This window comes from Carcharhinus amblyrhynchos, chromosome 25, assembly GCF_965287045.1.
Source record: "Carcharhinus amblyrhynchos chromosome 25, sCarAmb.v2.hapA, whole genome shotgun sequence".
NCBI lineage: Eukaryota > Metazoa > Chordata > Chondrichthyes > Carcharhiniformes > Carcharhinidae > Carcharhinus > Carcharhinus amblyrhynchos.
The window spans coordinates 41,382,029-41,409,939 of record NC_137348.1 but is presented as its reverse complement, the minus strand read 5'-3'; the positions used below and the strand labels follow the sequence as shown (position 1 = coordinate 41,409,939).

At 43.5% G+C, this 27,911-nt stretch overlaps 1 protein-coding gene across 1 annotated transcript in view; it reads left to right on the top strand.

Annotated features, from left to right (window-relative positions):
- Positions 1-21,557, top strand: part of glipr2 (GLI pathogenesis-related 2) — a 125,685-nt gene extending 104,128 nt beyond the window's left edge. The window contains exons 13-14 of the mRNA XM_080211799.1: positions 13,189-13,266; positions 19,719-21,557. Of these exons, the coding sequence (XP_080067925.1) occupies positions 13,189-13,266; positions 19,719-19,882 (242 nt within the window). The 3' untranslated portion in view covers positions 19,883-21,557. The remainder of the gene's footprint in view (positions 1-13,188; positions 13,267-19,718) is intronic.
- Positions 21,558-27,911: the final 6,354 nt, after the last annotated feature.

The following is a 27,911-nucleotide window of genomic DNA, read 5'->3' as shown; positions in this document are numbered from 1 at the left end:
TTGTGAGGGATCCTCTAGGGACGAGTGATCATTGTATGGTTGAATTTTTGATGCAGATGCAGGATGAGAAAGTAGGGTCCCGAACCTGTGTCCTCTGTTTGAACAGAGGGGAGTATGATAGGATGAGAGCGGAATTGGCGAATGTAGATTGGGGGCACAGATTGGTTGGTAGGACGGCTGAGGAACAGTGGAGGATTTTTAAAGAGATCTTTTTCTGTACTCAGCAGAAATATATTCCAATGGTAAAGAAGGACTGTAGGAGAAGTGACAACCAGCCGTGGTTATCAAAGGAAATAAAGGCCAAGGACGGACATGTGGACAGGAGAGCAGGGTGATGTGTTAAAGTGGCAAGCGACATGAAGGTCTTGGCCTGCTTGCAGACGGACCAAAGGTGTTCACAAAGCGGTCACCCAGTCTGCGCCTGGTCTCTCCAATGTAGAGTAGACCGCATTGGGAGCAGTGAATGCAATAGACCAGATTGAAAGTGGCACATGTGAAATGTTGCATCACCTGGAAGAGGTGTTAAGGACCTGGGATAGTGAGCAGGGAGGAGGTAAAGGAGCAGGTGTTGCATCTTCTACAATTGCATGGGAAGGTGCAGTGGGAAGGAGGTGAAGTTTTTGGTGTGATGGAGAATGGACCAGGATGTCCAGGGAGAATGGTCCCTGTGGAATACTGACAGAGGAGAGGGGTGAAGGGAGGATGTGTAGGGTAGGGCGTCATGCTGGAGTTGGCAGCAATGGCAAAGGATGATCCTTTGAATGTGGAGACTGGCGGGATGAAAAATGAGGACAAGGGGTACCGTATCCTGGTTCTGGAACGGAGGGGAGTGGTTGAGAGTAGTGGCCGGGGGAATGGGTTGGATGCGGTTGAGAGTCCTGTCAACCACAGTGGGTGGAAAACCACAATTGAGGAAGAAGGAGGTCATATCAGCAGTGCTATTTTGGGAAGTGGCATCATCTGAACAGATGCAGGATGGTGAAGGAACTAAGAGAATGGGATGGCATCCTTACAAGATGTGGGGTGTGAAGAGCTGTAGTTGAGGTAGATGTAGGAGTCGGTTTTTCCAGGTCCAGATGAGAGCATGAAGTTGTTGTGGTGTTGGGTAGAGTAATTGTAGATTGGTATTTGTAAAATTGTAAAATGCTAGGGAGAAAGCATTGCATGACCCTGTTAAAACTCTCTGTGCTTAGAGAGTTAAACTGCAAGTACATAGGGAGCCCAAACTGAAGCATCTGTACCAAAAGGCCAAGCAGCAGTTTTTACCAAAACAACAAGCTTTTGAATATAGCCAATCAATTTGAATCAGGCACTTAGATACCAAGAACCTATTAAATTTAAATCTAATAGTTTTAACAACCTAGTACCAACCTATTGTGGGAAATATTGATATAGCATCACAGGTATAAAATTTAGGCAGTGTGACAAAAAGAGACAGCAACTGCCACCTGCCAGAGCTCACAGCTCTCAGAGACAGAGAATCGCTGGCTCTCATAGCTTCATCTATAATTTGAAAAAGCACCATCTAGATAGCAAAGATACTAAAGAAGAAAGAAGTCCCAGACAGATGAATCAATGAGAAGGGCCAGAATATTTTAGAAAACACAAAACCTGGTTGCAATTTAGAGAGACTAAACTCTATTTTTATTAATGAGTGGGAACTGTATTCATTGCAAAAGCATACCACTAGAATCTTGTTTTATTGGGGAATAGTTAATAGTTAGAAGGGATTTATTTGGTTTCTTAAGAGTTTAATTAATTTGTCCACTGTTAGATAAATAAATTATTAATGTTGATTTTAGAGTAAGTGACAGGGATTTTGTTTGTATTTAATCACTGAAAGTAGCTGAAGACCAGGTCACACAACTTCACATATACTTTGTACAGATTATAAGGTGAGATATTTCTCTTTGGGTGTTTTGGTGTTAACTCTCACAGGGAGATCAACCTCCGCTTTATAACAAAGTGGCACCGAAATAGTCGTCAACATACCAATAAAGGAGTTGTGAGAGGGGGCCAGAGTAGGACTGGAACAGGGAATGCTCCACATGAGCCATAAAGGTGCCATTTCATGTTGCCATCTAGACCTGGCAAAATTTATCAATCTTGCTTCCAATTTCCACCCCTCAATCACCTTCACATAGTCCATCTCTGACACTTCTCTTTGACCTCTCTGTCTCCATTTCAAGTGATAAACTGTCCAGTGGTATCCACTACAAATCCATCAACTCCCACAACTACCTTGAATACAGTTCTTCATATCCCAAATCCTGTAAGAACTTCATCCCATTTTCTCAATTCCTTCACCACCACTGCATCTGTTCTGATGAGACCATCTTCCAAAATAGCACAGCCGATATGTCCTCCTTCTTCCTCAATCGTGATTTTCCACCTACAGTTGTCACGACTCTCAGTCGCGTCCAACCCATCCCCCGGGCTACTGTTCTCACCCACTCCCCTCCCTTCCAGAACCAGGATACAGTCCCCTTTGTCCAGCACCTCACCTCCAGCCCATGGCACCTCCCAGTGCAATCATAGAAGGTACAACACCTGCCCCTTTACCTCCTCCTTGCTCACCGTCCCAGGTCCTAAACACCCCTTCCAACTGAAGCAGCGCTTCACATGCACCTCCTTCAGTTTGGTCTATTGCATTCGCTCCCAATGCAGTCGACTCTACATCGTAGACAGCGAATGTAGACTGGGTGATTGCTTCGCTGAACACCTTTGGTCCATGTGCAAGCACCCAGACCTTCCTGTCATTTGCCACTTCAATACACCACCCTGTTTTCCTGTCCACATGTCCATCCTTGGCCTTTCGCAATCTTCTAGTGAACCCCAACTCAAACTGGAGGAACTGTACCTCATCTTCCAATTGAGCATTTTACAGCCTTCTAGACTGATCATTGAGTTCAACAACTTCAGAGCATGAACTCTCTCCTTCATCTTCACCCTATTTCTATTTTATTTTATTTCATTTCATTCTATTCATCCTTTTAATCATTTTTCTTTCTCACCTCCAGTTTTCCACTTTCCATTTCAGCTCTCCTTCTTGACCCTCCCCCTGCCCCCTTCAGGGCAACTTCCACATTCCTCAGGCAGTCCTTTAACAATCTGCACCTCTGTTCTGCCATTCTCGCATTCTGATCACTTAATGGACATTTTTTAGCATCTTCTCAGCCTTCTGTATCCTCATTTCCCATCCCTTTGTCCCTTTCCTTCCCCCCACTCAAACCCGCACTCTCATCACATAAATCTCCGCTGATTCTCTTTGCTCTCAGATCTGACAAAGAGCCATCCAGACCCGAAACATTGGTTCTCTTCTCTCTCCACAGACGCTGTCAGACTAGCTGAGATTTTCCAGCATTTTCTGTTTTTGTTTCAGATTCCAGCATCCGCAGTATTTTGCTTTTATCTTGGTGTTATCAGAGTGTTGCTTTAAATGTCAGCAGAGATTTTGTGCTCAAGTTTCTGGATTAGGACATGAGCTTCCAACTTGTCTCAGATATGAGAGCAATTGGACGTAGTTGACACTTTAATTACAGTTCTTTAATTAAGCTGAATGAGCAATAGTATGCTGTATTTCTGTCCTGAGATAAGTTTTATCAAAGGTTCCCTATTTAGCTTTGGCTGTAGGACAGTAGCCCCATAGCCTCATAAAACATAAGGCTTCAAATCCTTTGACCATATGACCATGCATTAATCCTCAGATCCACATTTTGAGTAACAAAGCACTGTGGAAACATGATAATCCAGTTCAGTACGGCTGCCTCTGTTGTTTTGCTGGCATCCTGCGGTACTGCAACCTGCTTTGGCAATGCTCACAGAATCAATGATTTCATCACAAGCACAGCTACATCTTTATCAGCCAACCAGAATTTAATTTTCAATGGTTTTGGAAATACTGCCTTGTTGTTGCAATTCTTACCTCAACTGATCCTTCTATTTATCCTCCTTCTGTTCGACTTCTTTCACATTTCATTTCTATCTTTCAAACCTGCAGGATCACTACAAGACACCTTGCGACGGTGCTCCAGTTATTTGGGCCTGAGCAATTTTGTGCTCTTTCTTGCAAGTACCTTTCTGTACCCCATTTTAGCACAGGTAAGCAGAAAACATATAATAATATATCATTTTTATAAATTTTAAGTCAACCCACCTGTCTAGGTGCCTGGAATATATTTTTGGAACCATTCAGTAATGAAAGCAGAGCATTCTGTCATTGTTCAACTACATGTGGAGCATTTCACAAGGGTCAGAGGAAATATCTGGGAATTAGCCATAACTTAATTACTCAGATAAGCAGAAGGAGCAGGATGCTTAGTTTAGACCAGTCTATTGTTAGAGGGGGGAGTTGATAGAGATGTGACAAAATGAAAGGCTGAATTATGAAGCTGGTGGCAGATTATTTCAATTTAACTGATTGGGAATAACCAGGGAAGATTAGTTTAAACTATGTTAAAATGGGCATGGACTGTTTATTAAGAGTTTCTTCTTTTCCCAGAGAGTTGAGGGTGAGCTGGCACTCTTTGAACGTATTCAAGAGGGAGCGAGGCAGATTCCTGACTGGGCCAGAAATCAGAAGAGTTAGTATTGATAATACCTGGTCCATGTGACCTCCTGAGGGATCCATAGAAGAATTTTCCAATTATTTTTTCCCCTGTCGGACCTTGGTTGTTCTTGCCTTTGTAACAGGCTTCGGGCTGGGACAGGTGTTGGGGGGGATGGTGTTTGGCCATAATGTTACACACCTAACATGAATGTCGGACAGGCTTGATGCACCAGCTGGTCTATTCCAGCCAATTTTTAATGTCTAATAGAAAGATGATACTAATGCATAAGAGCTGTTCTGACCTGTTCCTGCTGCATGTTTTGCCAGTATTGCTTTTAGTTTCATGTGCCTTGCTGTCAAAGCTTTGCTTTATTTCTTTCGTGGATTGTAGATTTCTCTGGCAAGGCCAGCATTTGTCATGGCACTTGCTGCCCTTTTGGAGATGGGGGTAAGCTGCTTTATTAAACTCCTGCAGCCCATGTGGTGTCAGTACACCAACAATACTGTTGGTTCAGGAAATGGCCATCAGGTTTCATTCCTTTCTGACTTTTCTGTGGCAGTTTAGTATAACTGAATGGCTTGCTAGGCCATTTCAGTTTGCATTTAAAAGACAACCAAATTGCTGTGGGTCTGGAGTCACATCTATGCCAAACCAGCTAAGAATGACAGATTTCCTTCCCCAAAAGAAATTAGTAAATCAATGGATTATTGTGGTAAGTGATGATAGGTTTCATGGCCAACATGACCAAGACTAGCTTTTACTGCACCCACAGACCTTCCCAAGCCTTGTCACAGCATCAGCAATATTGAATAGCTGACATATTTGAGGTGCTGAATACCTTGGGAGAATCTTCAACAAAAAATTCGAAGTCCAGAACGGGCATGAAAACGGGAGAGTTTCAGATCCATTTTTCGGCGAGTCCAATCTGATTTCCGCCCGTAGGGGGAGTGGAAGGGGCCTAAATCGCTCAAAAACCAGTGGTACAGTTAGCACTGTTGCCTCACAGCTCCAGGGACCCAGGTTCGATTCCTGGCTTTGATCACTGTCTGTGCAGAGTTTGCACATTCTCCCCAAGTCTGCGTGGGTTTCCTCCTGGTGCTCTGGTTTCCTCTCTTAGTCCAAAAGACATGTTGGTTAGGTGCATTGGCCATGTTAAATCTCTCTCAGTGTACCTGAACAGGCGTCGGAGTGTGGTGACTAGGGGATTTTCACAGTAACTTCACTGCAATGTTAATGTAAGCCTACTTGTGACAATAGATAAACTTTAAACTTATGGCAGCAGAGGGTGTCATTGCATATGTGCAATAGATCTTTGTGCACTGAGAGCTGCAGAAACCTATCACACAGCATCTGCTGTATAGTCAGCCTCCATGGCCTAAACCCAACATCCCCCTGCAGTACTGTGGAGTCTGTGTCCAATCACGAGCACTCCCTCATCCCTGCCTCCCATGCGCCCCCCACCCCCCAACTGATTGACACCCATAACCCTCCCCTTCCCAGCTGGACCGATAAATCCCCACCCCCTCACCTCCAACAAATGCTTTGAAGATTGACAGCAGTACCCACCCCCACCGATTACAACTGCAGAGAGCACAGCACTCCCCCCTCCTCCCCCAGAATGGCCTGCCCCTAGTTTAGCCCCCCAGTAAGCCCTGACTCCTCAAGCTTCGCCTTTGGCACTGCCTGGTGCCCAGTGAGCAGTGCCAGAGTTCCAGGCAGGCTGGCAATGCTAAGCTAGCACTGCCCAAGAGGCACTCCCCCTTTCCTTCCCAGCAGGGCTTCAATGGCCTCTGGTTCTGTCAGGGAGGCCATTACTTCTGGGGACCAGCTATGATTTGCACCAGAGAGAACCTTTCCTAAGAAGACCACACAGGCAAGTGAGCCCAGATGATTGAGCTCTAGGCTCAGTAATTTAGTTTAAATGATATGGCATTTCAATTTAAATAATTTATTCAGCGTTATGTCAGAAATGAGCACAAGGCTGATTGTGCCTGATATCCAGTGCTGCTAAGATCGCAAGAGGCGCGAAATTTGAGTATGAGCCTAATGTCTTGGCTCTCTTGTGATCTTACTGGCTTGCCCCACCCATCGGCCAGTGGGGTAAATTCACCCCCTTTATGTTCCTATATCTATGCACCCATTGGCCTTGTCATCCATAGTTGTACTGCCATGTGCCTCAGTCAAATTCCCTCGGCCAAAGCTCCAGCCACTCTGCCTGCTGTAGCTGGCACTTTTCCAATGCCAAGTTCTATCACTACTGGAAAGAATAACAGGGTGGAGCAAAAATGTGCAACTTTGTTCTTCAAGTGGCAATAATATGCAAAGTTGCAAGATTAAGACGTGCAGAACCAGTTCAATTTAATTGATGTTAAATTTATTTAATCAGCTTGCAAACCTTTTCGCCCGGACAACAAAGAACAAGGTACCTACAGGTCAGCATTGGTATAACCAAGGCCAATGTAACTGACCATTTGATTAGTAGCAATTTTTATCATCCCCTCAGTTATCATGCAGACTTAAGGTGCTCTCAAACATATGTAGCTTTGAAATTCCCATGTGTAAATCAGCTTCTGAATAGCCTCTTTCTGTGCTGTAAATACTGGGTAATTCTACATATGGAAATGCCACACACTTAAATCTCAGCTGCATTCTCAATGGTGTCACTGCTTGACATAGTACTATGAACATTATGTCACATAGCAGCTGCAATAACGCTGTGTGAAAGATATTAACTGACATTTGATGTTTTGCAGACATGGATAAAAAAGCTTTTCTTGCTGAACTGCTTCAAGAACACAACAGATTAAGAGCCTTACACAAGTCAGGGCCACTGAAGTTGAACTCTGAACTTTCCAAACAAGCACAGAAATGGGCAGAGCATCTCATTGAAATCAACAGCCTTCAGCACAGTGAGACCAAGTATGGAGAAAATCTCTGGTACAAATGGACCAGCGATGCAAAGCTACCAACAGGTATAGAGCTGACAGTTTGGTATGACCCTTTATACAGCTAAGTATTCAGACTGACTTCTCATTGCCAGAGAGCTGAGGGTTCAGAGTGACCGCCCATGCAAAGAGAAGAGGATGTAGAGGGATCTCTCACCACCAGAAAGCTGAGCTTTTCGAGTGACCTTTCAGATGTATAAAGAGTTGACTCAGCTATGAGAGCTACCATTGTAATAGCCTAAGACTAAATAATGGATTGAGCTAAGCATGTATTTGAGCATTGAAGGACTATAATTGAAACTGTCCTAATACTCTCACCTGTCAGGTTGTAATTAACCTCCTTCAGCATAGAAAATGATAGAAACGGAAGTTTCCTACAGAATTGTAATACTGATGTCTGCCAGCACCCACCTGTTCTACCTCTGGAAAGTGACACAATGGACTCTCACTAGGCTAAAATGGTATCTGCCAGTCAATCTTTGCATAACCAAGATGAATGTTAACTGACCATTTGATTGGAAGTGACTTTTAACATCCTTTCAGTTACTATGTGCCCTTGAGGTGGTCTCAAAGATAGGTATGTAGATTTGAAATTCCTATGTGCAAATTGGCTGCTGTGTTTCCTACATTATATCAGTGACAACAATTGAAAGTTACATCAATAACTGTAAACTACACTGGGACATCCTGAAGTCATGAAAGGTGCTTTCTTTTGACTTAAAATTACCCTTGTGCTAAATTATTTTAGTTTTAATTAATTTTTTCTACCCCAAGGTTGAATTAGTACATATATGGTGAGAGATGGTGCATGAGGTGGCAGGAAAGGAATACAACAACCGCAGGCTACATTTGAGGAGCCCTCAGCCACAGCACAACACTTATCCTTTTTCTTTAAAGTCAATCCAATGCACAAATGTTGGGTAATTTTACCTAAGTAAATGCCACATTTAAGTTTCAGCTGTATTCTTAGAAGTACCAAGCCATGGCACAGCAACATGAACGCTGGGCCCAATTTTACCATTTTCATTCTAAGTGTTGAATCTGGGTGCAATTCAGATCCAACTTGGAAATCTGTTCTCAGGCGCCCCCATACACACTTTGCCTAAAAAAAAATTGCGGGTCAGAATCGCGCTGTGGGTGGGACTCATCGTACCTGAAATGATCGGAGCTCTGAACTGCGCATGCGCAGTGAGAAAAAAAATTCAAAAAAACCTGCCACTTCACATCACTCTTGGGCCGCAAAAAACAAATAAAGCGGCCCAAGAGTGAAAAACAGGAGCGATAGCCCCCACAGACATCACCGCACCCCCACAACATAACTGTCCCTCTCATCCGCTGTCCCCCTTATCCACCCGCCCCTGCCCCACTACCCAAATCAATCGTGACCCCCTGCTCCCCTTTCCACCCACCATTTGCCTGCAGCATGGCAGTGGACCACCCCTGCCCCACCACACCAGAGATCCATCTGGCCTCCCTTCCATCACCAGAGAAAGATTGGGCCTCCCCCTCCCCCGCAGAGAATCATCAGGCCTCTCCCTGCCCCCCACCAACCAGAGAACAATCTGGCCTCCCTCGCACCCCCCCCCCCAACCAGAGAATGATCGGGCCTCCCTCCCCTCCCCCGACCAACCAGAGAACAATCTGGCCTCCCTCTTCCCTCGCACCCCCCACCCCACTGCCCCCCCCCAACCAGAGAATGATCGGGCCTCCCTCCCCTCCCTCCACTTCCCCCACCAGAGAATGATCGGGCCTCCCTCTACTTCCCCCACCAGAGAATGATCGGGCCTCACCCCCCCTCCCCCAGATATACATCTGACCGGCCTCCTCCTCCCTCCCTGCCACCAAGGAATGATCTGACCCTCCTCTCTCCCCCCCACCACCGATCTGAGTCAGAGAGGCACTGGAAGCTTTGAACTTACCTCTTCAGAAGCCGGAGCGCCCAAAACAGACCTTTGCCAAGCATGTCTGTTTCGCGCCATATCTGGGCACGCAAATGCGATGGTAACAGAAGAAATGCTGGTAAAGTTGGGCGGATAGCCCATTAATTCAATTTAAATACATGCAAATATATTTAAATTGCCATTGCAACCGTTTTGGGTGCGATTCAGATTGTGGCCAATTCCGGGCCTTGGTAAAGTGGCCATCTGCGCAGATGTGGGTGTGGATCACGTTAACGGCCTCACGCCTGACTTTACCAAATTTACGCGCCCAAAAATGGACGCAATGCAATCATAAACTCGGGCCCATTATGTCACATAACAACCTCAATAACGTTCTGTGAAAGATATCAATTGGCACCTAATGTTTTGCAGACAAGGAAGTCGTGTTTGACGAATTTATTGGATTTCTATGAGGATGTGACTAGTGCGGTAGACAGAGGGGAACCGGTGGATGTGGTGTTTTTAGATTTCCAAAAGGTGTTTGATAAGGTGCCTCACAAAAGGTTGCTACAGAAGGTTAGGGTGCACGGAGTTGGGGGTAAGGTGTTAGCGTGGATAGATATTAGCTGTCTAATAGGAAGCAGAGAGTTGGTATCAATGGATGCTATTCTGGTTGGCGGTTGGTGACTAGTGGAGTGCCGCAGGGATCGGTGCTGGGGCCTCAACTGTTTACCATTTATATAGATGATCTGGAGAAGGGGGCTGAGTGTAGGGTGACGAAATTTGCTGATGACACAAAGATGAGTGGAAAAGCAAATTGCATGGAGGGTGTGGAAAGTCTGCAGAGAGATCTGGATAGGCTGAGCCAGTGAGCGAGGACCTGGCAGATGGAGTTTAATGTTAGCAAGTGTGAGGTTATCCACTTTGGCAGAAATAATAGTAGGAAGGATTATTATTTAAAAGGTGAAAAGCTGCAGCATGCTACGGTGCAGAGGGACCTGGGAGTCCTTGTGCATGAGTCGCAAAAACCCAGTCTGCAAGTGCAGCAGGTGATCAAGAAGGCGAATGGAATGTTGGCCTTTATAGCGAGGGGGATAGAATATAAAAGTAGGGAGGTCTTGCTGCAACTGTACAGGGTACTGGTGAGGCCGCAGCTGCAGTACTGTGTGCAGTTTTGGTCGCTGCACTTGTGCATGGATATATTGGCCTTGGAGGGAGTGCAGAGGAGGTTCACTAGGCTGATACCGGAGATGAGGGGGTTGGCCTATGAACAGAGACTAAATAGACTGGGTCTGTATTCATTGGAGTTTAGAAGGATGAGGGGTGATCTTATAGAGACATATAAGATAATGAAGGGGATGGATAGGGTAGAGGTAGAGATTCTTCCCACTTAGAAAGGATAGCAGGACTAGAGGACACAGCCTCAAGATAAGTGGAGGGGGGGACAGTTTAAATCAGAGTTGAGGAGGAACTTCTTCACTCAAAGGGTGGTGAATCTCTGGAATTCTCTGCCCGTTGAAGTGGTGGAGGCTACCTCGCTAAATATGTTTAAGTCAAGGGTAGATAGGTTTCTGCTGGACAGGGGAATTAAGGGTTATGGGGAGAAAGCGGGAAAGTGGAACTGATCCACTTCAGATCAGCCATGATCTTATTGAATGGCGGGGCAGGCTCAAAGGGCTAAATGGCCTACTCCTGCTCCTATTTCTTATGTTCTTAGGACTTCCTTCCTGCTGGCTGTGCTGTCACTACATAAAGAACTTGCATTTATATAACATCTTCAACATGGTAAAGCATCTTAAGGCACTTCACAATGTCAAACAAATTTGACATTGAGCCACAAAAGAAGTAAATTTTGAGGAATTCCCAAAGGAAGAAAGAGGTCGAGAGGTTGAGAACAGAAATTCTAGAGCTCAGTATCTAGGTGTCCAAAAGCATAGCCACCAGTGGTAGAATGATGGATTTCCAAGAGCCAGAATTGGAGGAGAGCAGATACAGTGCTGTAGGGCTGAATGGGGTTACAGAGATAAGAAGGGGGTGAGGCTCTGGAGGTACTTGGATACAAAAATGAGCACACCCAACTCAATGCAAGTCAGCAAACACAGAGATAGTAGGATAATGGGACTTTACCTCACCTTGCTTTTGATCCCCATCTACTTACCCCAACATCCACTCATTCTCCAAAGCCACAAAGCAGAAAGTCGAAACTCTTCTCAATGTCAACTAAGCTGTTCCTTTCTTTTGCTCAAACTTCTTATGTTTTCCTCACAATAAGCTCCTCACTGAGAAAGGAAAAATACAAATAAATAAGGAACTGACATCAGGCTTCTGTTTTAAAAGCCTGCAGGTTGTTAGGACGATGAAAAGGTCAAGGAAGTTGCAGATTTTCACAGTTTTAAAATCTTGAGAAAAATGTGTTCAAGTAGCAGACGCTGCTTTCAGTGTAACATATTTGAGATCAAGCCAATATGAAGAAGAACGAAGGAGAAAGAACATGGCAATTCATAGTAATTCCAGAATAAAAACAGATTGTTCAGCTCAACAGGTCTATGCCAATGTGATGTTCCACCCACATCTCCTCCCTGCATCTTCCCTAATCTTATCATCATATTGGCCGTGATCTTCCAGTCTTTGGATAAGTGGGAAGCTCAATGTACCCTCTGACAAGATGCACTACGGGAACCTCGGAAATCTCAAAGCACTGACTCCATGGGAATTAGCTAGGAAATTTGAACTTCTGATATGCAATGCCCCTGCTCCCTGGGATGCTCCAAAAATGTATCAAACTTGGAGTTAGTGTCAGAGACTTCAGACAATTCCAATTTACTTACCTGGATAGATACACAGAAATGTTAGACAGATTGAAACCTGATTTAACACGTGGGTAACTATACAACTGATCCCCAAACCACTCACACTAACCCTTAACTCCCCCTCTACTCCCTGACACCCCAATAATCCTCCAACTTGATATGACCTAACCATCTAACTCTCCCTGAACTATGGTTATGCCCTGGCTCAACGTGACCCTACTCCACCACCCAAATCCAACCATTGACTCCACCCCCAATACATCTGACCCCTCCCAATCCCGACTGCTCACCAATCAGACCTAACATCATCATCTCACCCTACAAGCGTCAATCCCTTTGATTACCCAGCCTACCTCTTACCCGCCATGACCCTCATACTTACTTATCCACTTATCCAATTACCTTACCCATCTTAAGCCCATACATACTTATCTAACTGTGCTACCCACACTTATCCTCATTCACCTTTCCCTCTTACTCACTCTAACCACTTGCTATCGCTCTGTTGCCTTCCGAAGGAGGACATACAAACTCTTCTGTTCCAGAATATGGCAGCCAATGCTGGAAAAAGGAAATGGGACACCCGCATAGATCCTCTCACTTGGCCCCTTTGAGAACTGCTGTGCTGAGCCAGTTTGGAAGAATCCTCCATCAGACGATTGGCCAGCAAAATTGACGGAAGATAACTGGATATTTTTTGTCTTGTCAAGGTCAGAAATAGAGGTTCTAATCCTGATCAGGAGAGTTGGGTCAAAATACCATTGTATTTTCCCTCATTATTTTGCTTCCCCTGAAATGCATCGATGCTTTTCATCTCAATACTTTGTGATAGTGAGTTCCAGATTCTCACCACTTTCCAGTAAAACAAATTTCTCCTGAAATCCTCATTGGATTTATGAATGACTAAATTACATTTATGACCTCTAGTTTCTACACTAGTAGAAACATATTCTCTACACATCTCCTACCAAATGCTGTCATTAATATCTTTGTTTTCTTTTAGGGACTGAAGTGAGTGAAGCCTGGTACAATGAAATCAAGAAATACGACTTCAATGATCCTGGTTTTAAGAGTGACACAGGTGAGAGAAAAAGATTCAATGGAAAAGTAAGAGTTGAAAAAGCGACACATATCACAAAAATCAACATCAGAGGGAAAAATAGGAAATAGGATTTGTTGTGTGTTGTATTGTGTAACACTAACACATGCTCAACTGCAGGCTACCATTATTGAGCCAACTTTATTTACACCTTTCCAACAGACAGGGTAGTGAAGAGAGCAATCTAACAACATGCTCAGATCTTGCAATATGCTACAAAATAGAGGTAGTCATGTGATAGAGTTACACTAGAGAGAGATACAGAGATACGGACAAAACATCACCATCTACAAGTTCCTCTCCAAGTTATAGAACAAATCCAAATCCTGTGGATTCCTTCATCACTGTTGGGTCAAAGTCTTGGAAGCTCCTATCTAATTGCATTTTGGGTGACAGCGATGATTTAAGAAGGTGTTTCACCATTACTTTCTCAAGGACAATTAGGGATCAGCAATAAATGCTGGCCTTGCCAGTGATGCCCACATTCCATGAATAAAAAGTGCAGACACGAATGGGAAAGCCCTTGTGATTCCCACTGGTTGGAGTGGTCAGTTTCCACACAAGATCTTTTCACCTCATTGTTTAGACGTGAATGTGAGGCATTGTTTATACATGAATGTTGCAGGAAGGCCCCCCGTCCTGCCTGCGGTCTCATTAAACCTTCTTTCCTGACACCATATACAAACCACATCTGTGTACACATTCACTTCCTGCAGCCCAAGGCTGGCAAGTGATGATCCCAAGAAGAAAGAAGCTTCTGACGAAGGGTCACCCAGACTCTAAATGTTGGCTCTATTCTCACCCCATAGATGCTGAGCTGCTGAGTTTTTCCAGCGTTTTCTGTTTTTGTTTCAGATTTCAGCATCTGCAATACTTTGCCTTTAAGAAAGAAACTTACTGCCCCAAAGTTCAGCAACACTGTGTTATGGGTATGTCTCGACTTAGTGGCGGAATGTCGGGACATACTTCCCCACGTGATGGGAGAAAGTCCACCAACATCACCAGTAGGTCTGGCAGTAGGTTGCCAGGGCTGTCAGTGCCAACACTGCATTAAAGAGGACCACTCACCAGTGTAGAAAGAGGATGAATGATTTCATCCATTCGGCAGGGTAAGTCAACTTTCTCCTCACTCTCAGCTCACAATCTCACATGCCCATCAGTCATTCGCATGCTAAGACCACAGGGATCTCAAATATTACAATTACAAGGGACATGAGCATTGACTCTCTCACACATTAATCTCAAATCTTGTGCAACTCATGTCATCAGCCTTTAAGCAGATCCACCAGCACCACAGAAGGCAGGAATCCTTATTATCTGCTTTAACATCCATCTTGCTTACAGTCTGTCCATCTCTTAATGCAGGACAAAATATCCCACAACAAAAGGGAGATCCCAGACTGGAGGGGATGCATGAACTCAGACCACTCACAGTTTACGAACAGCAGACAGCAGAGCTGGCCAGAAAGGACAGGAGCAGTGCCTGAGCCAAGCGTGAGACCAGTGTCTGTTAAGCCAATGAGAACCCATTGAGAGCTCATTGGACAGCAGACAGAACTGAATGCTTTGTACTATTGGTGACTAATGCAGCCAATCACCAATTATCAAGCATCAGCAGGAGGAGGAAGAGGATCACAAGCTCTTCAGCCCCAGCCTCTATGCCACCCCAGGTGAGCATCCTGAGGATATCCTAGACATAGGGTTATCATTCACATCATTCATCCACAGTCTTCACCAGTGCAGAGACACACAGCTCGATGAATCAGATTTTAGAGGCAGGCTTGGGGTCACTATCTGGTGAGCACAACACAGATTCAGATCCGCAACAGAGAAAGGAAGGGACATCTAAAGTCAGCAGCACTCGGAGAACTGCTGGAGGTGAGATCCTGTAAAACCCTAGTCACATGATGAGTCTCTGGACTTGGCCATAGCGCAGATATTGGAGCCACAGAGACAAGCACAGGCACATCAGGCAGAGTTGATGCCATCACTCATTGCAACAGACAATGGAGGAATCCAGCTACATTCAATCTGATGATGTTGCGCTGACATGCCAGCACACTGAGGTCAACACTGGTAGGACGGTGGTCACCATGGAGACTTTGGTTCAGGACCATCCGCTTGATATACAGCAGGACCTGCACTCCATCATTCTAAGCATAGGTGGGATTCATCAGCGATATGTGAGAGGGGTACAAGGCACCTTGACCTCAGTCCAAGTGCCCCATCTCCTCAAGGACTCAGGCAGCAGCCCTTGCTCACCCATAGGGATGAGGACCATCAGCCGGACACTCCAGGTCCAGCCATCCAGGTGACTGAAGGAATACCCAGCTACTGCAAATATTCTCTGCCTGTCACCTCATCAGCTCCAGCTCCATAGGCTGAAGAGGATGCACCTGTCTCACAGTAGGAAGCCAAAAGCAGGTATGGCATTTCAGAGGATACTCACCAAGATCATCATGGACAACAGAGCATAGTATTGCTGCAGAAGTTGGGGTTGCACCAAGATGTAGTAGCAAATAAACTAAAAAATGTGAAGAGCACACCTTTTCCTGCTGTGGATCTGTACATGTTTCACACATGTAAATGGATTTTGTTTTGTTCAAATTCTCATGTTGTGTATGCCTCTTTTATCTGATGAAGTGTCACAGATGCCATCTCTCCTCCCAGACATCTCATTACCTGCGTCAGCTCTATGCTGTCATGAACCAACCCACATCCTCTGTGCTGGATCAACATGACTAAAGCCTCTGCCCCCGAAGAACTTTGTGGTGGGACAATGGCATCTCTGAGACCTGCTTCAGAGTTTTAAATAAAGTAACCTCATGAGTTTAAAAACTAGAGGATACTTTAGTCTTCTGATGCTTCTGCATTGAATACTGTCAATGTTGATCTTAGAGGATTGAATGTTAACATGCATGGAGTTAGTGCATCTTTCACTGGCCTCCATGGACTTTCCATCAGTTTGAATGTGCTTTACAGATGCATCAAAACTTAGAGCTCTGGCAGCCTACCATGTCATCTTGTGTTCACGTAGACATCTAAACATAACCCCAATATTAATCCCCATCTCCCCATTTCCAAGCTTTAGAACTATGGTTATAATTCCTGTTAGAAAGTTAAAACTATACCAACATAGGAGCTGTGTGTAAAGATGCCCTACTTGGACAAGGGAGAATGCTGGGGCAGAAGATCCTGCTAGCTTCTCTTGACATTAGCCCTGTGATAGCTATCAGAGGTCAATCAACATGGTAATATGCTAGTTATAGGTACATTGGTATGCCTGGTTTCCATGTACATATATCAAACTCGTGGATTGAAAATGTAGAGATCTTGAATAGGATCAGAACAAATCTCCAATAAATTTGATATGTGCTCTTTATTTTTAAAGATTAAGAGTCTTTCATGGTTAGCTGGACTGTCAGCATTTTTGGGCCCACAACTAAAGCTAGGCTGCTAGCTGGGAATGAAGAGACTTCAAAGAGGCATGATAATGAGTGCTCCATAGAATCAAATTGTGTTTCTCCCGAATATTTTGCAGTCCACTAAAAGTTCAGTTGAAGTGTCTTGCATGAATGATTGCCGTGCGGAGATACCACAATGCAAATTCTGATTTGACCTTAGGCTTCAAGCCATGAACCACTAATGACAATTGTCCTCCTTGAGGCATCTTTTCAGAATGCAGGCATAGTGCCACAAGTGCACTGAGATTGTAGTGTTGTTCCTGCCTTTTGAAGACTGCTGTAGGCAGTGGAATGGTGGCGAGGTGTTTGAAGAGACGATACCATCTCAATTCTGCTCACAAAATATGCTGTAGTAATCATTCTATAACAGAAAGACCACATCTCTAGAGTCTGCCTCATGTTCCAAGGTTGAGGACATCGTTACTCAGTGTAACTACTCAGAGACTGAGGTACTGCATTCAGAAGGTGAGCATCACAACAAAGGTGTTAAGAGGGACCTTGTCTGCAGGACACTGGTGAAACTGGGTTGTATGAGCTAGTCACCAACTTCCTCCTGAAACCTGGTGGTTATAAGCAGCTCAAGTGGACATTTGCCTCATCTGACCCATGCAATGTCCTCTTCCTCTTGAACCTCAGCTTCCTTGCCCTCATTGAATTCAGCCTTCTTGACACCCTCATCATCAAAGAAACATGCAGCTCCTCCAACTCTTGTCTAACAAGACTTCCTTTTGGAGAACCAGGTTACGTAGATCACAGCAAGTCAGAATGATGGCGGAGACCCTCTAGGGAGAGTTCAGGAATGTATTGCTTGACCTGTCTAGATATGAAAATCACATTTTCAAAAAGCTAGTGGCGTCTGCTCAATTACATGTTGCAGAATGAGGAGCTTATAGCTCTCCTCTGGAGCACCTTGAGGCTGCTGAATGGGCATCTTCGTCCATGCCTTTCCAGGTAGCCTTCGTCACTGACAATTCAATCATTGTGGTGCTGCGCTTTCACAAAGATCTATGACACCTGAAAGTGATTCAAGATGTATTAGTGTCATGGGAGTGTGCAGGGTATCTCTGTCAGACCTGCATAATTGCTTCTGGTGGTTGTGGAACAGTGGCACAAAGAATGAGTGAAACCGTTTTCTATTGATTAATTGCAGTGGCTACTATCAGAGAGCTCTTGAAAGCCACATGTGTGCAGTTGATGGCACCCTGCATCTGAGAAAATCCAGAGATCACTGCAAATGGCACTGCTGTGACACCCTTCATGTAGGTAGAACTGGACATAAATGTGCAGCTTGCTAAATAGAGTGTCAGTTACCTCTTTGATGCATCTGTGAGTAAATGCTTCAGAAATTCAGCAGTGGTCTTCAGGGAAACCTGGAACAAGCCATTCGTGTGAAGAAGAGTAGATTTAATAAAGGTGTTCAGATATATGAAAGATCTTGATTGAGTAAACAAGGTTGAGCCGTGTAACCTGCAAGGCTACAGACCAACTTCTGGAAAATTGGATTAAAATGAGTGGCTAGTTTCTATTTTCTTTGGCTGGCACGGGCACAATGAGGGGCATTTTCTCATCCCACCTGCCACAGGAATTGTAGCAGGCAGGGGTGGACCATGCAAAAGTCCGTTGACCTCGGGCAGGATTTTTTTGGGACACGCGCAGCTACAAAATCCCACCCAATAGGCTGAATGGCCTCTTTTGACACCATAATCTTTCTATGATTTTACCACTGGCAGATGGATCAACAACAAGAGGAGACAAGTTACAGGTAATTGGCAAAAGGAGCAAATAGGAGGTGAGGAGAATATTTTTCTTTCACAGCGAAATGTTGTGATCTGGAATAAATTGTTTGAAAAGCAGTTGAAGCACATTCAATATTGACTTTTAAAAGGGAAGTAGATAAATACTGAAGGGGAAAACTTCAGGACTATGGGGAAAGAAATCTGTTTCAAGGATTTGTTACAGGCCCAATAAGCAAAATAGCTTCTTTGCTGTATGATTCTATAAATTGGTCTACAACAAACTTGGACAAGGTGCAAGCAAAACCACAGCAGGGAAGAGTTTCAAGAACATTGGCCCAAAGTCACTTGTTCCTCCCAAGCACACTACATTAACCAAATCTTATTTCACACAACTCAATCTGTATTCACAAATACTATTTTCTGAAATAAATCTATTTAATTTGGATTTGAATTAATGCATATTGGAAATATTGTCAGAGGGACAACACTGGGGATAATCTTTTCAAGTCATCTGATAGCATACATATGAACAAGGGGTTAGATTGCCCTGCTGGGACACCATTGTAAAGTGGGTAGACCAAACAGGTTAACATTTGATGGAGTGACGTTCCAAATGCACAATACACTTTCTGTCACTTACCCCCATAGTCAATACTCATCTGTGAGCTTTAATGATGAGTGTTGCGTGAATATTACATTTATGAGCAACATAACCAAGTCCGATAGTCTCCGTACATAGTGTCCACACAAATGTCCTTTCAGCTGTAGGAATACAAATCCTAGGCTGAACAGTCTCATTGCCTAATTGAGGAATGCTGAACTGTTGGTGTCTCTTTTAGGGCAGAGTGAGTGAAACCTTTTTCTGTTGATGAATTGCAGTCGGTACTGCCAGTGAGCTCTTGAAAACCACACGCATATAGTTCATGACACCCTGCATCTGTGAGAATCCAGAGATCAACGCAAAAGCCACTGAGGATAAAATATCCTGTGGCACTATCTGAAGAAGAGCAGGGTTTTCTCCCCCATCATCCTGATCAATGTTTATCTCCAAACAATAATCACTAAAACAGATTTATTGCTCATTATTCTATATCTGTGCGCTGTTTGAGTACTCTGAACACTAACCAGCTATCACATTTCCTATAGCACACAATGACTAGAAGTGCTTTAGGACACCCTGAAGTTGTGATTATCACTACCAAAATTCAAATCTTCTTTATTGCACTGATTCCAGGACACTTCACCCAGCTGGTGTGGAAAGCATCGACAGAGATGGGTGCTGGCTGTGCAACAGACGGGAAGGGCACTTTCATGGTGGTGGCAGTCTACAATCCAGCTGGAAATATCACCAATCCTGGCTACTTCAAGGATAATGTTTTACCTCCCAGTAACAAGTGATCAAGAAGGAAAAGGAATGAAATCAACTGTGAAACACAGTTATTTTCTGCACTAAAACTGCACAGGATTACTGATACTGGTATTTGGGGCTTCATTAGAGTTTAAATAAAGTTTTTTTCTCCAGGCTTCGGGTGGATTTTATGATATATATTTTAACAAGATCTCATATTATGCAGATAACACCAACAGCCAGAAGATGTGTATCTCCTATTTCTGTCATTCCATCATGGCAGCCATGCCTTTAGCTGTTGAACTCCAATTCTCTCACTAAACATCTCCACATCTCAAGCTTGCTTTCACCCTTTAAGATCTTCCTTAAAACCTATCTCTTTGGCCAAGCTTTCAGTTACTACTATTGCCTCATGTGATTGGTGTGAAATTATGTTCACTGTCATTCCTGTGAAGTGCCATGGGATGTTTTACAATATAAATACAAGTTGTTGTTGGAATATGCCTGGAGTATAATGCAGCGAAGCACTTTCTGTATTCCTGCAATTCTTGTCACTGTTATTTGCACAGAAATTTGAGAGAACAAATGTGTTCATGTACTTGGTATCCAGTAATTAAAGAATTCTTGCAGGTCTGTGTTAAAAAAATTCTAATGGAGTTAGAAGCAAAGAAATGTTTTGGGCTTCTCTTAGCAATGTGTATTCCTTTGTACATACTGAAGCTGACCTAGGGAGATCAGACACTTTTTGTTAGTTGAATTGTTTCATTTCCTATTGGGATCTGTTCTGACTCTGACTCTCCATTCCCCTGCACACACCCCTTTAAATACTTTCTGATTGCAGTCAAACTTTCCTTCCCCCCCATAACAAGCTGTCACTGAATAACACCCAGTGAATACAGAGGTGCACAGGCACCCTTTTGAGCCTTGCAGTAACAGTCTTTTGAAGGAAGCTCCTGGACTTGCAGTAAGAACTTCTAAGAACATCACTGAAATATTTCTCCTTGGGATCTGGAAACAATCATTCAGTGATCAATTTGTGATTCAGCATATGAGGCTGAGCAAGTGACTGTTTTCCCAGTTGCCAATGTGAGCTGCATTGGCACTCAATGACACTTTGTGTCAATGAATCACAACAGATGATGGAAGATGTTTTTTCACTCCCCTCACTAAAACAACTTTGGTACTCCACATTTCCTGTGATCTCATCACATGATTTCCAACCTCCAACCATGTTCAGTCAAGCAGCATTTCATAAGTCATGCCAATCAACAGTATGTTTTAATGAAAAATGATAGTGTTGAAAAAAAGATAAAATGCACACTACCTATACAATTTTTTTTCTGGCGAGGTTAGACTTTCATTTGTGGAGGCTCTAGGAGACTCTAGAAAGCTGGTGACTCTAACCCCACTTGGAACCTCCCCAGCTTCATTTTCTACCTGTCTAATTGGTAAATATAATGCCACCCAATATGAGTAAGCCTCAGTGACGCAAACATTTCTTTGACTGATTCTGAATCATGTGTCTGATCTGCTGATTTTCACTTGTGATGTTGAGATGTGTTTAAAATGAATGTAGAACTCCTAACTTTTAATTGCAAATAGGGTGAAAGATACATGTTTTGTGTTAAGATTCTGCCTCTTCCATAATTCTGTTATAACCAATTGTACTCTGTGGGAAATTCTTCAAAGAAAAATTATTAAAGATAATATTTTGTCATCAGCATTCATTTATTGTTCTGCATTTCTAATTCTGTCCTTTCCAATGTCTTTAACAATGGTTGGATTCTAACTTTGAGAATTTCAGTCACAAGCAGTAACCAATCTGAGCTCAGTCAATCGCATCACATCACCATTCCAAAACAAGAGGGCAGGAGATAATCTCACTGAACATGACAGTGTCAGCCAGGCCATCTCTCAGTCTGCATAGCCTACAATTCACTGTGACTGATGTTAGCAGCTAATATGAATTTGTTGGTATTCCTGCCTTGTATATTAAATCTCTCCAATCATCTTATTTTAAATTAGTTATCAACTTTTCTACACTAGCTACAATATACATATGTTCAGCATATTTCCAACTGTGAGAGGCCTCTGAAAGTGTAATTTGCTTCATCCTAGATTTTCATTCCCAAGCAGAAATGCAGAACCAGGAAATCCAAAGGCTTGCTGCACCCAACTCAGGAAAACTGTCCCAAATGCTCGGATTTTTGTTCCACAGGGAGGTGGGGATGGAGTAGGCCAACAGCTAGGCCAATATTTGTTGCTCATCCATAACTTCCTCTGGGGGAGTGGTGTTGAGCTTGAACCATTGCAGTTCATGTTGTGCAGGTAGAGTGTGATTATGAACAGCGTTCTATGATTTTGACTCAATGGCAGTGAAGGAACATTCCAAGTCAAGATAGCGTATGGCTTGGAGAGAGCCCATGAATCTGCCACCAGTGTCCTTTAGATTGTTGAAGTCGCAGGTTTGGAAGGTACTGATGAAAGAGACTTGGCAAGTGCTGCATTGCATCTTATTGGTGGTATATACAGACACTGTGTGCCAATGGAGGAGAAAGTGAATTATTAAGTTGCTGAATAAAACATTGATGAAGTTGACTACTTATTCCTAGATAGTCAAGATCTTCTTGAGTGTTGTTAAAGCTGCACTTAGACAAATGAGAGCATGCATTCACATTCCTGAATTGTGCCTTTCAGTTAGTGGACAGGCTTTGGGAAGCCAGGAGGTGAGTTGTTTACTGCAGAATTCCGAGCAACTGGAGCTGTTTTAGTTATTGGATGTTGACAATAGAGGATTAATAATAATGCCAATGAATGTCAGGGGAAAATGGTCAGATTCTCTCTTGGTGGAGATGTTTATTGACTTATGTAGCACAAATGTTATTTGCCACTTATCAGCCCAAGCCCATTGTCTAGGTCTTATTGTATATGGGTATATGATCAATACTGCACATAGTACTCTAGATGTGGTCTCACGATGCCCTACACAACTGAACATAATTCTCCTACTTTTGCTTTCAATTACCTTTACAGTAAATGATAACATTCTATGAGCCTGCTTAATTTCTTGCTGTACCTGAATGCTAACCTTTTGCAATTCATGCACTAGGACACCCAGATTCCTCTGCATCTCAGGGTTCTGCAATCTATCACCATTTCAATAAAAAACTTATTTTGTATTCTTCCTGAGTGGTATGGTGGTACAGTGGTTAGGCAGTGCTCCCTCACAGCACCAGGGACCCAGGTTGAATTCCGGCCTTGGGGGACTGTCTGTGTGGAGTTTGTTCATTCTCCCTGTGTCTACATGGGATTCCTACAAATATTCTGGTTTCCTTCTATAGTCCAAAGATGTGCCAGTTAGGTGGCTTGGCCATGTTAAATTGTCCCTTGGCGTCCCAGATGTGTAGGCTGGGTGAATTAGCCATGGTAAATGTGTGAGGTTATGGGGATTGGGCAAGGAGGAGGGCCTGGATAAGATGCAAAGTCAGTGCAGATTTGAGGCTGAATGGCCTCCTTTTGCATTGTAGGGAGTCTATGGCTCTAAAAATTGGACAAGTATACATTTGTCAGGTCTTTGCCCACTCACGTAACCTATGGATCTTCCTTATAGCCTGCTTATGTTTTCTTTACAACTAACTTTCTTAGCTATCTTTGTGCCATCAGCAAATTTAGCAACCATATCTTCAGTCCCTTCATTCAGGTTATTTATATAAATTGTAACAAGCTGAAGATCTAGCACTGATCCACGTGGCACACCACTTACTACACCCTACTGAATTAAAAAAATCCCACTTATGACTATTTTCTGTTTCCTGTTGGTAACCACTCTTCTATTCATGGCAATATGCCACATCATGAACTTTTAATTTGCTCAAAAACCACTTCTCCTTTTGTATCCAGATTCCACAAGGTGGCACTGAGCTGCCTAAGAATTGAATACTGCACCATTGCTCCATAACTGCCTATTCCTTCCCATCCCAAATAAAGACTAGTTAATCTAAATTTTACTTATCCCATCAATGTATGGAGTAAGTGTATTCAGAGTGTTTCCTCTCTAAAAGTTTCTTCATTAGGCAGCATGCTGTGTGTATGGACTTAGAAACAGGAATAAGAAATGCAGCCCTTCGATTCTATTCTATTTTTCACTTAGGTCCTGGCAGACCTGTACTTCAACTGCATCTACTAGTCTAGTTCTGGAACCTTTAATACCCTCTCCCAACAAGAATTTATCAATTTTAGCTTTGAAATTTTCATTGACTCACAACCTCAACAATCTTTTGTGGGAGAGATTCCAGAGTTTCATTACTTTTTTATGTAAGAGGGAGCAAGGTGATAAATGCACATTTAAAAACTTCTTTACTTTGACGGGTTATGCATTTCAACTAGGACAAGTGGGTTCGAGTTGAAGGAAGAAGGTGACTTCGGATGGTCCCCAGCAGGATGGGGAAATCATTGAATCATACAATCCTACGGTGCAGAAGAAGGCCACTCGGACCATTGAGTCTGCACTGACCACAATATCATACAGGCCCTATCCCCTTAACCCCATGCATTTATCCTAATCCCCCTGACACTAAGGGGCAATTTAACATGGTCAATGCACCCAACCAGCATATCTTTGGACTGTGGAAGGAAATCAGAGCACCTGGAGGAAATCTACACAGACGCAGGGAGAATGTGTAGACTCCACACAGACAATGACCCAAGCAGGGAATTGAACCCAGGTCCCTGGCGCTGTGAGGCAGCAGTGCTAACCACTGTGCCACCATGCTGCCCACAGCAGCAGCTTTCGTAGAGTTTCAGAGTTGTTGTAAGTAATCCCATCCATATCAGTTTCAGGCACTGTGTTAAACCTGTACACGACGCTCTGTGTCCTCTCTCAGCTCTAAGCTTTAACCTCAATATAAACTTATGTACTAAGGCCATCTGCAGCCCTGTGCACTTGTATTAATTATGCACACACAATGTGTCTAACAGCATCCTCAATCACCACGAATGTTCCAGTTCGATGCCTGAAAGTATATTCATAGGTGGGCAGAATTAACACCCAACCTTGAATTCTTGCCAAGGCAATTGGTGATAGCCTTGTCCTCTTTGAGGAGACCCAAAAAAAGGTTTCTGGTCAGAAATGATGGTAAAGTGTCTAACATGTACTTACTGGTGGAATTTCTTGACACCAAAAACAATTGATAGTCCTTCTTTCTCGAATTGTGAGTAGTTTGTGAATAGTCTTTATCGGCCTCTGAGAGAACTTTTGAGACATGGGACAGCAGTTTCCAATGAACAGAGCAATTTTGTGCTTCTGCAACTCGTGTGCACGTTTCTCGGTACTTTCCATGCCCAGTGCTATCTCTATTGCTCATTTAAAATTTATATCAACCAAACAATCTTCATTATTCACGCCACAGACTAACACAACATGACATAACATGACATTCAGAGTGGTTTCAAAATTACAATATTTTGATATTGTAGCACACGGCGGCACGGTAGCAAAGTGGTTAGCACTGCTGCTTCACAGCTCTAGGGTCCTGGGTTCAATTCCCGGCTTGGTTCACTGTCTGTGTGGAGTTTGCACATTCTCCTTGTGTCTGTGTGGTTTTCCTCCGGGTACTCCGGTTTCCTCCCACAGTCCGAAGAGGTGCAGGTTAGGTTGATTGACCATGCTAAGAAATTGCCCCTTAGTATCCAGGGATGTGTAGGTTAGAGGGATTAGCGGGTATAATATGTAGGGATATGGGGGTAGGGCCTGGGTGGGATTGTGTTCAGTGCAGACTTGATGGGCCAAAGGGCCTCTTTCTGCACTGTAGGGTTCTACGATAGTTGCTTCAATTTAATAATGTAAGTCACAATCGTTTCACCTAGGACTCTTCCCCTCGAATTAAATTTGAATGTCTCGAGTATGACTCACGGTTGAGGTTGGAAATGTGCCTTCACTAAATCGACAAGCTCACTAAGCTGTTGGAGTCAGGCACGCTTGGGGCTATAAGACTGCGAGTAAGGTTATAGGCCTGAGTTCCAACATTTAGGAAAATTGCTTTGCATTCCACCTCCTTCCCTATTTTGTCTGCTTGGAAATAATACTCAAGGCATTCTACGTATTGTGTCCAGTCTTCCATGGAGGAGCCAAATGAGTCTATTCATCCAAAAAGAAGCATTTGGTGAGTAATAATTTTTTTCCTCAACTTCGATTAAAACAGGACACTCATAGGTATCAGACCAGAAACAGTGTCAGGATCATTTATCTTCACTGACAGATATAATGGTGCATGTTCACCAGTTTCATGGGAAACATATTTATTTACAAGAAAAATTGCACAGAAGCTAACAGCCTTGTGGTTGTACACAGCTATCCATGGTGTCTCTCTTCCAGAAGTCTGCCTTAACATTGGGTGATTCCACCCTTTACTCCCCAGTTGGTTGCACAAGCCAAGTTGTTACTCTGCTGATGAAGGGGCAACACTCTGAAAGCTCATGCTACCAAATAAACCTGTTGGACTTTAACCTGGTGTTGTGAGATTACTTATTGGACTCTGCTGCATTGTCTTTAAAGGACATCACCACAATTGATGTGCCAGTAATTTGAAAGAACGAATTAGTTAATTACATTCTCCTGCTTTACTCCCTTAGCCATGCAAATTTTTTACTTTTGTGTATGAATTCAATTCCTTTTTGATATTTGTCTCTAAATTTGAATTCACCGCCTTTCTGACAGTGTTTTCCGGGTCATCCTGATTCTCTGCAAAAAAAATTCTCATCTTTCCTCATTGTTCTTTTGCTAATTATCTGAAATCCATTTCCTCTGGTTACTGTCCCACCTGTTACTGTTCCCTTTACTTGATGCACCAAAACTTCTCATATATTGAACCCCATTATTAAAGCTTCCTTGAATCTTCTCTGTTCTAAGGAGAACAACCCCAATTTCTTCAATATTTCCACATAACTGAAGTCCCTGGTACCATCCTGATAAATCTCCTTTTCAGGGTAAGATGCCCTTTTGGAGAGTCGATACAGACGGGCTGGATGGCATCTTTCTGCACAGTAGGGATTCTAGGATGCCATTTTCTTGTGCTATTTAAAAGAAACCACAGACTAGCCAGATCACGGGTTGGTTGATTTTGGCTGCTTGTGAGCTGCACTGGTCCTGTTGGCTGACACTTAACTTTCCACAAAGTTATTAGGCTGAGTCTTCACTGATTGGGGTCACCTGACAAAACCCTTGATTTGCATTATGGATTTGTGCTTTGGTGCCTGGAAGAGGAGGAGGAAGCAAAAGTCCACTGACATGCAGATAGACAAATTAAGCTTGCAGGGAGTCTTACACCCATTACAATGTACAGGCCAAGAATTTAACTTCTGCTCAATGAGAAATATTATATGAGGCTTTGATTTACCAGAGGCTTAACACCAACTGTAACCCAGCAATAGGTGACACTAATCCCTCTCTATTCTGAAGGTAAATGTGAATCTGAATTCTTATTCCTCAGCCTTATCTAGGCTGCAGCAGGTAATAATTGCAAAATTAATTGATCTTATGTTCATCGATTGTGGCCAGACCACAAATTCCATGGGCGGGATTTTATAACCTCGGTCATCCCAAAACCATAAAATCTCACCAGAAGTCAACAGATTTTCCCATTGTCTGCCCCTCATCTGATCTGATTCCCGTGGGAGATGGGGCAGTAAAATTCCGGCCCATGGACAGAATTTTACGTCAACGGGCAGATGCATGCCCGACCTAGAAGACTGTTACATGATGAAGTGGGGCACACATCCCAGCAACATTGTGTACTTGGCTGATATCTCGGTCAGCAGGCACTGGCGTGGATTGACACTGTGCCCACTGACAATAATGGACAGGATTAAGTCCCCAGTTGACCTGAATTTAACATTATCTGTGAAATTTTAAGTTAATCACGTGGGCAAAATGGGCAGGTGGCTCAACAATTTTTAAACTTTGTTCATTCAAGGGCAGGATAAAAGAGGCCCAGTGCAAGGTCAGGTTGAGGAGTTAGGAGTTTTGAGGAGCAAGTGAGGTGGTGTTTTGAAGCACTATGGGAGTTTTTTCTATGTTAGGTT